Below are 12385 nucleotides of genomic sequence, written 5' to 3'. Positions count from 1 at the left end.
CTGCCCTTCCCTGCAGGTCTGGTCGCCCCCAACTGCCCTCCCCTGCAGGCCTGGTCACCCCTAACTGCCCTCCCCTGCAGGCTTGATCGCCCCCAACTGCCCTCCCTTGCAAGCCTGGTCCCCCCCTCTGCTGTCCTGATCCCTCCCAACTGCCCTCCCCTGCTGGCCATCTTGTGTTGGAGTGATGGTCAATTTCCATATTACTCTTTTATTAGATAGGATTCCCTATGCTGTACTTTACATCCCCATGACTATTCTGTAACAACAGATTTGTACTTCTTAATCACTTCACCTTTTTTGCCATTCTCACAAACCCTCCTCCCATCTGGCAACTAACAAAAAATTATCTGTATCTATGAGGCTGTTCTATTGCTTGTTCATTTTATTTGTAGTTTCAATTGTTGATATGTATTTATCACCATTTTATTGTTCATATTTTTATCTTTTTTTCTTCTTAAAGAAGACCCTTTAACATTTCATGTAAGACTGGTTTGGTGGTGATGAACTCCTTTAGTTTTTCTTGGCTGGTAGCTCTTTATATGTCCATCAATTCTAAATGACAGCTTTACAGGATAGAGTAATGTTGGTTGTAGGTCCTTGCTTTTCATCACTTTGAATATTTCTTGCCACTCCTTTCTGGCCTGCAAAGTTTCTTTTTAAAAAACGTTTTCTTTTAAAAAATGTATCTTTATTGATTTGAGAGAGGGAGAGGTAAAGAGAGAAACCAATGAAAGAAACATCAATTGGCTTCCTCCTGCATGCACCCTACTGGGGATTGAGCCTGCAATCCGGGCATGTGTTCTGACCAGGAATTGAACCATGACTTCCTGGTTCATAGGTCAATGCTCAACCACTAAGCCATGCCGGCTGGGTTGCAAAGTTTCTTTTGAAAAACCAGCTGACAGTCAGTCTTATGGGAGCTCTCCTGTAGGTAACTGCTTTTCTCTTACTGCTCTTAAGATTGTCTTTAACCTTTTGCATTTTAATTATAGCGTGTCTTGCTGTGGATATCTTTGGGTTCATTTTGTTTGGAACTCTGCAATCCCTGGACTTCATGTCTGTTTCCTTCACCAATTTTTTTTAAAAAATATATTTTATTGATTTTTTACAGAGAGGAAGGGAGAGAGATAGTTAGAAACATCGATGAGAGAGAAACATCGATCAGCTGCCCCCTGCACACCTCCCACTGGAGATGTGCCCGCAACCAAGGTACATGCCCTTGACCGGAATAGAACCTGGGACCCTTCAGTCTGCAGGCTGACGCTCTATCCACTGAGCCAAACCGGTTAGGGCTCCTTCACCAATATAAGTTTTCTGTAATTATTTTTTCAAATTTCTTGCTTTCTCTTCTCCTTCCAGCACCCCCATGATGCAAACGTTGGTATGCTTGAAGTTGTCCCAGAGACTCCTTACACTACCCTCATTTTGGGGGGGGGGGTTCTTTTTTCTTGTTCTGATTTTTTTTTCTTGCTTCCTTATATTCCAAGTCGATGATTTGATTTTTTTTTCAAATTTTTATTAAGGTATTATATGTGTACATATCTTACCATTGCCCCCCACCCCCACCCCACTCCCATACATGCCCTCACCCCCCAATGTTTTGCATCCGTTGGTTACTCTTATATGCATGCATACAAGTCCTTCAGTTGATCTCTTATTTCCCCCACCTCTCCCTAACCTTACCACTGTAATTTGACAGTCTGTTTGATGCTTTACTGCCTCTGTAACTATCTTTTTGTTCATCAGTTTATAATGTTTTTCATTATCCCCAAATGAGTGGGATCATGTGGTATTTTTCTTTCATTGACTGGCTTATTTCACTTAGCATAATGTTCTCTAATTCCATCCAAGTGCCTACAAATGGTAGTAATTCCTTCTTTTTTACGGCAGCATAGTATTCCATTGTGTAGATGTACCATAGTTTTCTGATCCAGTCATCTGCTGATGGGCACCTAGGCTGTTTCCAAATCTTAGCTATTGTAAATTGTGCTGCTATGAACATAGGGGTGCATATATCCTTTCTGATTGGTGTTTCTGGTTTCTTAGGATATATTCCTAGGAGTGGGATTACTGGGTCAAATGGGAGTTCCATTTTCAGTTTTTTGAGGAAACTCCATACTGTTCTCCACAGTGGCTGCACCAGTCTGCATTCCCACCAGCAGTGCACGAGGGTTCCTTTTTCTCCGCATCCTCGCCAACACTTGTCGTTTGTTGATTTGTTGATGATAGCCATTCTGACAGGTGTGAGATGGTATCGCATTGTTTTGATTTGCATCTCTCGGATAATTAGTGACTTTGAGCATGTTTTCATGTGTCTCTTGGCCTTCCTTCTGTCTTCTTTCGAAAAGATTCTATTTAGGTCCGTTGCCCATTTTTTTATTGGATCCTTTATCTTCCTTTTATTAAGTTGTATAAGCTGCCTGTAGATGTTGGAAATTAAACCTTTATCAGTGATACCATTTGCAAATATGTTCTCCCATACAGTGGGGTTTCTTGTTGTTTTGTTGATGGTTTCTTTTGCTGTGCAAAAGCTTTTTATTTTGATGTAGTCCCATTTGTTTATTTTCTGTTTGGCTTCCATTGCCCTAGGGGCAGTATCACTGAAAAAGTTCTTTTGGCATATGTCTGAGATTTTGCTGCCTGTGGATTCCTCTAGTATTTTTATGGTTTCCCGTCTTATATTTAAGTCCTGTACCCACTTTGAGTTTATTTTTGTGTATGGTGTAAGTTGGTGATCTACTTTCATTTTTTTGCATGTATCTGTCCAATTTTCCCAACACCATTTATTAAAGAGACTGTCTTGACTCCATTGTATGCTCATGCCTCCTTTGTCAAATATTAAATGCGCATATTGGTTTGGGTCGATATCTGTATTCTCTATTCTGTTCCATTGATCTATATGTCTGTTCTTGTGCCAGTACCAGGCTGTTTTGAGGACAGTGGCTTTGTAATACAGCTTGAAATCTGGTATTGAGATCCCTCCTACTTTATTCTTCTTTCTCAGGATTGCTGTGGCTATTCGGGGTCTGTTTTTATTCCAGATGAATTTTTGGAGAGTTCTTTCTAGGTCTGTGAAATACGCCGTTGGTATTTTAATGGGGAGTGCATTGAATCTATAGATTGCTTTGGGTAGTATGGACATTTTAATGATGTTGATTCTACCAATCCATGAACATGGTATGTTCTTCCATCTGTTTACATCTTCCTCTATCTCTTTTTCAGTGTCCTGTAGTTTTCCACATATAGGTCTTTTACCTCCTTGGTTAGGTTTATTCCTAAGTATCTTAATTTTTTTGGTGCGATGGAAAATGGGATTGCTTTTTTAGTCTCTCTTTCTGTAAGTTCATTGTTGGTGTATAGAAATGCCATAGATTTCTTGGTGTTAATTTTGTATCCTGCTACATTGCCGAATTCATTTATTAAGTCGGTTAGTTTTTTGATGGAGTCTTTCGGGTTTTTTATGTACAATATCATGTCATCTGCAAATAAGGACAGCTTTACTTCTTCTTTTCCAATTTGGATGCCTTTTATTTCTTCTTCTTGTCTAATTGCAATGGCTAATACTTCCAGTACTATGTCAAACAGGAGTGGTGAGAGTGGGCATCCCTGTCTTGTTCCTGTTCTTAGGGGAAATGGTTTTAGTTTTTGCCCATTGAGTATGATGTTAGCTGTGGGTTTATCATATATAGCTTTTATTATGTTGAGGTATGATCCTTCTATTCCCACCTTGTTGAGAGTTTTTATCAAGAAAGGGTGTTGGATTTTGTCAAATGCTTTTTCTGCATCAATTGATATGACTATGTGATTTTTATCTCTCAATTTGTTTATGTGATGTATCACATTTATTGATTTGCGGATATTGAACCATCCTTGCATTCCTGGGATAAACCCTACTTGGTCATGGTGTATGATCTTTCTGATGTACTGCTGGATCCTATTTGCTAGAATTTTATTGAGGATTTTGGCATCTACATTCATGAGGGATATTGGCCTGTAATTCTCCTTCATTGTGTTGTCTTTATCTGGTTTTGGTATTAGGGTGATGCTGGCTTCATAGAAGGAGCTTGGAAGTGTTCCTTCCTCTTGAATTTTTTGGAATAGTCTGAGGAGGATAGGTTTTAGTTCTTCCTTGAATGTTTGGTAGAACTCTCCTGTGAAGCCGTCTGGCCCCGGGCTTTTGTTTGCCGGAAGCTCTTTGATGACTGCTTCAATTTCTTCTATAGTTACTGGCATGTTGAGCTGTTTAGATTCTTCCTGATTGAGTTTTGGAAGGTTATATTTTTCTAGGAATATGTCCATTTCCTCCAGGTTGTCCAGTTTGTTGGAATAGAGTTGTTCGTAGTATTTTTTAACAATCCTTTGTATTTCGGCGGGATCTGTTGTTATTTCACCTCTTTCATTTCTGATCTTATTTGGGTCCTCTCTCTTTGCTTCTTGGTGAGCCTGGCTAGAGGTTCATCAATCTTGTTTATCCTTTCAAAGAACCAGCTCTTGGTTTTGTTGATCTTTTGTATTGTTTCTTTGGTCTCTATGTCGTTTATCTCTGCTCTGATCTTTATTATTTCCTTCCTTCTGCTTACACTGGGCTTTTCTTGTTGCTCTTTTTCTAACTCTTTGAGTTGTTGGGTTAGGTAATTTATTACCCCTGTTTCTTGTTTTTTGCAGTAAGCTTGTAGAGCTATGAACTTCCCTCTCAAGACTGCTTTCGCTGTGTCCCATAGATTTTGGATTGTAGTGTTTTCATTGTCATTTGTTGTCATGATGTTTATTTCTTCTTTGATCTCTCTGGTAACCCAGTCATGGTTTAATAGCATGCTGTTAAGTCTCCATGTTGTTTGATTTCTTTGGGTTGTTTTTATTGTAGTTGATTTCCAGTTTTATGCCACTGTGGTCTGAGAAGATGCTTGATATGATTTCTATCTTCTTGAATTTGAAGAGACTTTGCCTATGTCCCAACATATGGTCTATCTTTGAAAATGACCCATGTGCACTTGAGAAGAATGTATATTCTGTGGCTTTGGGGTGAAATGTTCTGAAGATGTCAATTAATTCCATCTGGTCTAGTGAGTCATTTAGGATTGATGTTTCTTTGCTGATTTTTTGTTTAGAGGATTTGTCCAATGGTGATAGTGGGGTATTAAAGTCTCCTACTATGATTGTATTGCTGTCAATCTCTCCCTTGACATCCTCCAGGAGTTTTTTTTATGTATTTGGGTGCTCCTGTATTGGGTGCATATATGTTTACCAGAGTTATTTCTTCTTGTTGGATTGCTCCCTTTAGTATTATGAAATGGCCTTCCTTATCTCTTGTTATGTCCTTCAGTTTGAGATCTAATTTGTCAGAAATAAGTATTGCTACCCCAGCTTTTTTTCAGTTCCATTTGCCTGGAAAACCTTTTTCCATCCCTTCACCCTCAGTCTGTGTGCGTCTTTTTTTCTGAGGTGGGTTTCTTGTAGACAGCAGATATATGGGTCGTGTTTTCTTATCCAATCTGTTACCCTATGTCTTTTGATTGGGGCATTTAATCCATTTACATTTAAAGTTATTATTGATAGGTACTTATTTGTCGCCATTCCTATTCTTTACCCCTGTGTTACTTCTTCGCTTCCTGTTTCTTTCTTTCTTTCTTTCTTTTTTTTTTTTACAGCAGACCCTTTAGCATTTCTTGCATTGCTGGTTTGGTGGTAATAAATTCCCTTAGTCCTTTTTTGTCTGTGAAGCTCCTGATTTCACCTTCAATTTTGATTGACAGCCTTGCTGGGTACAGTATTATTGGATTCAGACCCTTCCTTTCATGACTTTGTATATTTCATTCCATTCCCTTCTGGCCTGATGAGTTTCTGTTGAGAAATCAGTTGCTAGTCTGATGGGGGTTCCTTTGTATGTAACTTTCTGTCTCTCTCTTGCTGCTTTTAAGATTCTTACTTTGTCGTTGGTGTTTGCCAATTTAATTATAATGTGCCTTGGCGTCGGTCTTTTGGGGTTCATTTTGCTTGGGACTCTGTGAGCTTCTTGGATTTGTGTGGGTTTTTTCTTCCCTATATCAGGGAAATTTTCTGTCATTATTTCTTCAAAGAGGTTTTCTTTTTTTAAATATATTTTATTGATTTTTTACAGAGAGGAAGGAAGAGGGATAGTCAGAAACATCGATGAGAAACATCGATCAGCTGCCTCTTGCACACCCCCTACTGGGGATGTGCCCGCAACCAAGTTACATGCCCTTGACCGGAATCGAACCCGGGACCTCCCAGTCCGCAGGCCGACACTCTATCCACTGAGCCAAACCGGTTTTGGCTCAAAGAGGTTTTCTATTCCTTGCTCAGCTTCCTTTCCTTCTGGAACCCCTATTATGCGGATGTTGTTTTGTTTCGTGTTGTCCCAAAGTTCCCTTAGACTCTCCTCCTGCCTTTTAATTTTTTTTTTTCTAGAAGTTGCTCTACTTGTGTATTTTTTTTCCATCTTGTCTTCTAGCTCACTGATGCGGTCCTCTGCTTCTTCTAGTCTACTCTTGATGCTTTCTATTGAGTTCTTTACAGCAGCGATGTCATTTTTCATTTCTTCTTGGTTCTTCTTCATTTCCTCTTGGTTCTTGCTCATATTGTCGAATTTGTCTTCCATTCTTTTCAGCCACCTTATGACCATTTCTCTGAATTCTTTTTCTGGAAGGTTGCTTGCCTCCATTTCGTTTACTTCCTTTTCTGGTGCTGCCTGCTTTTCTTTCATATGCGGGCTGCTTCTTTGTCTCCCCATGGTCTCTCTTCTCTGGGTGTCTGGTTATGTAGTTCTCTCTCTCCTTATCCCAGGCGAAATCTGACCTTTCCGTGGTGGAGTGTAGAGCTCCTCTGAACCCGTGTGTTTGCGCCAGTTGGGGAGCGTTGTTCTGGGGCTCGCAGCTGTTCCTTGGGTGCCGCAGTTGTGGATTCTCAGGCTTCCGATAAGCTCCACTTTCCGGATCAAGATGGCGCAGACTCCGCGTCCAACCCCGCAGCTCCGGGAGGGGACCCAGCCTCAGTTGGTGCTGCCAGGTCAGGGGAACCCCGTTTAGCAGTCCCCCACCTCCTTCTGGAATTCAGCTGTCTCCCAACCAGCCAACAAACACTCCTTGTGCGACCCTCAGCTGTTCTTTCTTTCTGCTCCGGGACAAGGCTCGGAACACGTCTGTCTATTCCGCCGCCATTATTCCTTCTCTCGATGATTTGATTTTTGGCTTCACCTACTCTACTGTTGATTCCCTGTAAATTATTCTTTATTTCAATTAGGTTTTTTTATTTTTATTAATGCTGCTGAGGTTCTCACTAAGTTTCCTCAGCTTCCTTATAACCAGTGTTTTGAACTCTGAATCTAGTTGATTGCTTGTCTCCATTTTATTTTTTTCTTGAGTTTTGTTCCATTCTTTCATGTGGGATGTTTGTCTCTTCATTTTGGTTGCCTCCTTGTACTTGTTTCTGTGTATTAGGTAGAGCTGCTATGTCTCCTAGGCATGGTAGCATAGCCTAATGTAGTTGGTGACCTGTGGAATCCAGCAGCACAGCCTTCCTGATCACACAAGTTTGGCACTACAGGTGTACCGTCCCGCCCCCCTCCCCCCGCATGTGGGCTGTAAACCCTTCTGTTGTAATTGAGTCTTGATTGCTGTTGGCATGTCAATGGAAAGGATTTACTCATGCTGATCAGCTGACCACCAACTTCTAATCACCTTGGTAGATCAGCTGTGCTAGAGCCCACCACACAGTGCAAGACTTGCTTCAGCAGGGGTCTGGTACCCGCTGATTCCACCACTTCAGTGTATCACTTGTGGAGGTATTTGAGTGGTGGTGCTTCAGTGTTGCCTGAAGCTATCCACTGGGTGTATTGGCTTTGGGATCTCCTAGGAGTTGCAGGTCAAGGCCAGCCATTACCTGCGTTCTGCCAAGGGCCACCAGGCATAAGCTACAAAGCGACCTGCAGATGGCTGTTTCTTGTGCTGGGCTTAGAGGTGCCCAGGCAAGGCTGGCTGCTGTTAGTACCAGGCCTAGGGTCACTTAATGAGAAGTAAAGGGCTCATTGATGCTAGAAGCTGCTTGTTTGAGAGATTTTAGGGAAATCTGAAGCACCAGTCAAGACAGGCTACTCCTATGGTAAAGCCACTGGAAACAGCTTGGGTGGGCGCAAAAGTTGGGTGGTAAGGGCCTCAGGGAATCACTAGGGTGGGCAAACAGTGTAAAGTAGGTTGGTAGAGTTTCAGATAAGGCACCTGATAGCTCTGTGGGGGAAAGGCTCATCAAAGAATGGCTTCTGCCAACACTTCTGTCTGGGAGAGAGCTGTCCCTCCAGCTCTCACCTTGATGCCAAACAATGCAATTTCTCCTCATATATCTCTGGTGCCTTTCAAGCTGCTCCCTCATGCTGGAGCTCAGAAATAGTGAGTCCTAGTAAGTCCATGTGCAGTCCCTTTTAAGAGAAACTCCCTGGGACTCCAGCAGTGTCAGCCTTCCTCAGCCTCAAGCCATACTAGTTTTTACAGCTAGAAGTTACTGGGACTTCTCTTGCTGGCACTGAAACCCTCAGTGGGGAGGTCTGGTGTGGGACTGGGGCCCCTCACTCCTCAGGGCAGGCCTACACCACCGAGATCTCTCCTGATTTTTATGCGCCACACATGGGTGTGGGACCAGCCCTTCCATGTCTCTGCCCTACCAGTCTTAATGTGGCTTCTTCAATTTCATAGTTGTAAGACTTCCATTCAGCTCAATTACAGGTGGTTTTGAATGATGTACTTTAGTTGTAATTTTGACATGGTTGTGGGAGAAGGTGAGTACATATACCTATGTGGCCATCTTGCATCTTTTTAAAAATATATATATTTTCTGCTGAAACCGGTTTGGCTCAGTGGATAGAGCGTCGGCCTGCGGACTGAAGGGTCCCGGGTTCGATTCCGGTCAAGGGCATGTACCTTGGTTGCGGGCACATCCCCAGTGGGAGGTGTGCAGGAGGCAGCTGATCGATGTTTCTATCTCATCGATGTTTCTAGCTCTCTATCCCTCTCCCTTCCTTTCTGTAAAATATCAATAAAATATATTTAAAAAAATATATATATTTTTTCTTTTTAAAAAAAATATATTTTATTGATTTTTTACAGAGAGGAAAGGAGAGGGATAGAGAGTTAGAAACATCCATCAGCTGCCTCCTGCACACCCCCTATTGGGGATGTGCCCACAACCAAGGTACATGCCCTTGACCAGAATCGAACCTGGGACCCTTGAGTCTGCAGAATGACGCTCTATCCACTGAGCCAAACCGGTTAGGGCAATATATATATATTTTCATTGGTATCAGAGAGGAAGGGAGAGGGAGAGAGAGATAGAAACATCAATGATGAGAGAGAATCATTGATTGGCTGCCTCTTGCACACCCCCTTACTGGGGATCAAGCTCACAACCCGGGCATGTGCCCTTAACCGGAATTGAACCTGGGGCCTTTCAGTCCGCAGGCCAACGCTCTAGCCACTGAGCCAAATCGGCTAGGGCATCTTCTCACTTTTTAAAGATGTCTTCTGATAAACAGAAGTTGTTAGTTTTAATAAAGTCAAATTTACCAATCTTTTATGACTCATAAATCCATGTTTTCATTCTCTGGATGATTCTGTGTAAAATTGTGTAATAATTTGTTCCTTGAAAGTTTAGACTGACTTGAAAACTATCTGAGCTAGGTAGGTTTTTTGGGTTTTGTGTGTGTGTGTGTGGGGGGGGGGGGAGGGGCAGTGTGGAGTGTGGTATAAAATTTTAAATTACCATTTCAATGTCTTTTACAGTTTTAGGACTATTTATGCTTTCTATTTCTTATCGAATCATTTTTTAGTGATACTTTTCTAAGAATTTATACATTTTGTCAACGTTTTCAAAGTACTGACATAAAGTTGAAAAAATTGTCCCATTAGCTTCTTAAATTTTGCTACATCTGTAGTTATGTTCCCTTTTTTAGTTATCTGTGCTCTTTTTCTTCACTCTAACCAGCTGTACCTGTTTGGTATTTTTTTTTTTTTTTTTTTTTTTTAGTTCTTAAAAAGAATCAACTTTTGCTTGTTTGGTTCTATCTATTGTACCTATTTTTATTTGGTTAATTTCAGTTCTTACCTGTATTCTCTTTTTTTTTTTTTCTACTTTTTTAGTTTATTGTGTTGTTAGAGACTTTTTTAGTTCTGCACCTATTGAGCAAGTTTCTAATATTTTTAACAGTTATAATTACTGGAGAATACTAAATGATAATCTATAAAGACTCTAGCACTGTCTCCTTCATATGGTAGACATACAACTACATGGTGGCTCTCTTTTAAACACGTTTTTAAAAATATATTTTATTGATATTTCACAGAGAGGAAGGGAGAGGGATAGAGAGCTAGAAACATCGATGAGAGAGAAACATCGATCAGCTGCCTCTTGCACAGCTCCCACTGGGGATGTGCCTGCAACCAAGGTACATGCCCTTGACCGGAATCGAACCCGGGACCTTTCAGTCCGCAGGCCGACGCTCTATCCACTGAGCCAAACCGGTTTCGGCGGTGGCTCTCTTTTATACAGAAACTATACAGAATAAGAACAAAAGAAAACAGAAAAGGAATGAAGACATGAACCTGGAACACAGAGAGTTTTAAGTCAGAATCATTTTCTGAGCAGGACAAAACTAGACTCATCTCCTAATCAGATTTTGGACCTCACTCATGCCTTATCTTTGGAATGAAATGCTTTCTCTTACATTCAATGTGACTGATAGTGTAGTGTGTAATTATACATTGTTGAAAAGATAGTTGACAGGGAGAACAATGTCTCCAGAAATGTAAGCCAATAAAAGGGACTCAAGCCTTCAAGTGTATTTACAGGTAAACACACATGCACATGTGCACATACACAATTTATGATGACGGGCTAGTGCTAACACCAAAAATGTTGTCTACCAAAAGCCTAGTTTCATTTCCCAATTATTTCCTCACCGGTTCCCAGTGCCATATTCCCATGAAAAAAGGAAGAATCCAAATTTCTAATGAGAGAAAACTGAGAAAGACAGAGTTTGTATCCATGACTGAAGAAGGAGCTGACATAGACCAAGTATCTATGGTAGAAGAGGAGGAGACAGCATAGATGGTGTATTCACAAAATGGGTGCAGTATAAATAAAGTCAAGGTGGCCAGAAAGTATTTCTTACCTGAGTATCCAAAGGAAATACTGGAGATGGGGCTCAGGTAGATGCCTTTGCCATAGGCTGCTCCATGCAGCTTGCAGGGAAACACCAGGATGAGCAATATGAGCCTAGGCCCTCCCATGACTGAATATTAGAGGCCACAAGGCTTAGCCAGCCCTCTCTTCCCTCCATTATCACTCATTCAGATGGATCTAGGCACCTACTCTTAAAATGCCGATTGGCTGAACATCGGTTGCAGGTTAACCCCTTTGTCTATGAAATAATAAATATTGAAGCCTTGGAGAGTGAGAAATAGCATAGCCACTGAGTCAGTCCCTCAGAATCCATGTTCCTATCCCCAGGTATTGGTATATATGCAGATTCCAAAAAAAAAAAGAACTACAGAACAGATAGCCAGGAAGAGGGCAATAACTGTTCCTTGGGGTCTCTCAGGGCGAAGAAATAAGTCTCCTATTGATACCATTATAATAACCGGGTTATTATTTAACAGAAAAGGAGTAAAGGGAAGACTAGGTAATATAGGCATGTCATTTATACAGCTTTGCTAATTTAACACTCTCCAAGCCTGTTCCCCAAGAGAGATGTGGGAAGGGAGTGAACAAAGGCAGTTTGGACTAATGCGCAGTAAGGTCTGAGTGATGTGGGAAGATACCTACCTGTCAGTCACACTGGGGAGCGAATCAGTGGCCAGAATGCGTGTGGCCACTGCAGCACTATACCTGAATATTTAAGCTTCTGAATAAAGGAGCCTCTCTCTCACACACAGCTGGGCTCCTGGCTATCCTGTTTCAGGGGCGAGCTACCCTGCACTCACGTGGCTCATGGCCATGTGGGACCCACACAATGGCTTAATGGACTGAATCTGGACTAAATGCACTGGACCCAGCTTCAACATGGAACGAACACTTTGGACACTGGCCCTCCTTTTGGCTCTACTGGAACCCCAGCTGCACTCTTTCAGGACTGCTTTAAGGAGCATGGGACTTTGGAACCTGAGGAACGTAGCTTCCCGCCAATAAAGCCTTTTACCATATCTCATTCTCCCATAGGGGCTTCTGAAAATGCTTATTTCAGTGGTACATCAAGAGCCACCCCACACCCATGAGCATAGGAGAAATTTAATTCTCTGGTGATACTATACAACTCTGAATGAATAGTCACATATATTGAAAAGTTCTAATAGGATAATTCATCTAATGGCTGCAATCAGCA

The 12385-nt window shown here is 41.6% G+C and overlaps 1 protein-coding gene across 6 annotated transcripts in view; it reads right to left on the bottom strand.

Moving 5' to 3' along the window:
- The window catches only part of PARP6 (poly(ADP-ribose) polymerase family member 6), a 47097-nt gene that overhangs the window by 7157 nt on the left and 27555 nt on the right, over positions 1 to 12385 (bottom strand). For all 6 annotated transcript variants that reach the window (XM_080669780.1, XM_080669783.1, XM_080669779.1 and 3 more), the window contains exon 20: positions 11177 to 11246. In XM_080669780.1, coding sequence (XP_080525906.1) covers positions 11177 to 11246 — 70 coding nt within the window. The remainder of the gene's footprint in view (positions 1 to 11176; positions 11247 to 12385) is intronic.

The sequence above is a fragment of the Plecotus auritus genome, assembly GCF_963455305.1.
Source record: "Plecotus auritus genome assembly, chromosome: 1".
In the NCBI taxonomy this organism is placed as follows: domain Eukaryota; kingdom Metazoa; phylum Chordata; class Mammalia; order Chiroptera; family Vespertilionidae; genus Plecotus; species Plecotus auritus.
This window is presented reverse-complemented; position numbering and strand designations above follow the sequence as displayed.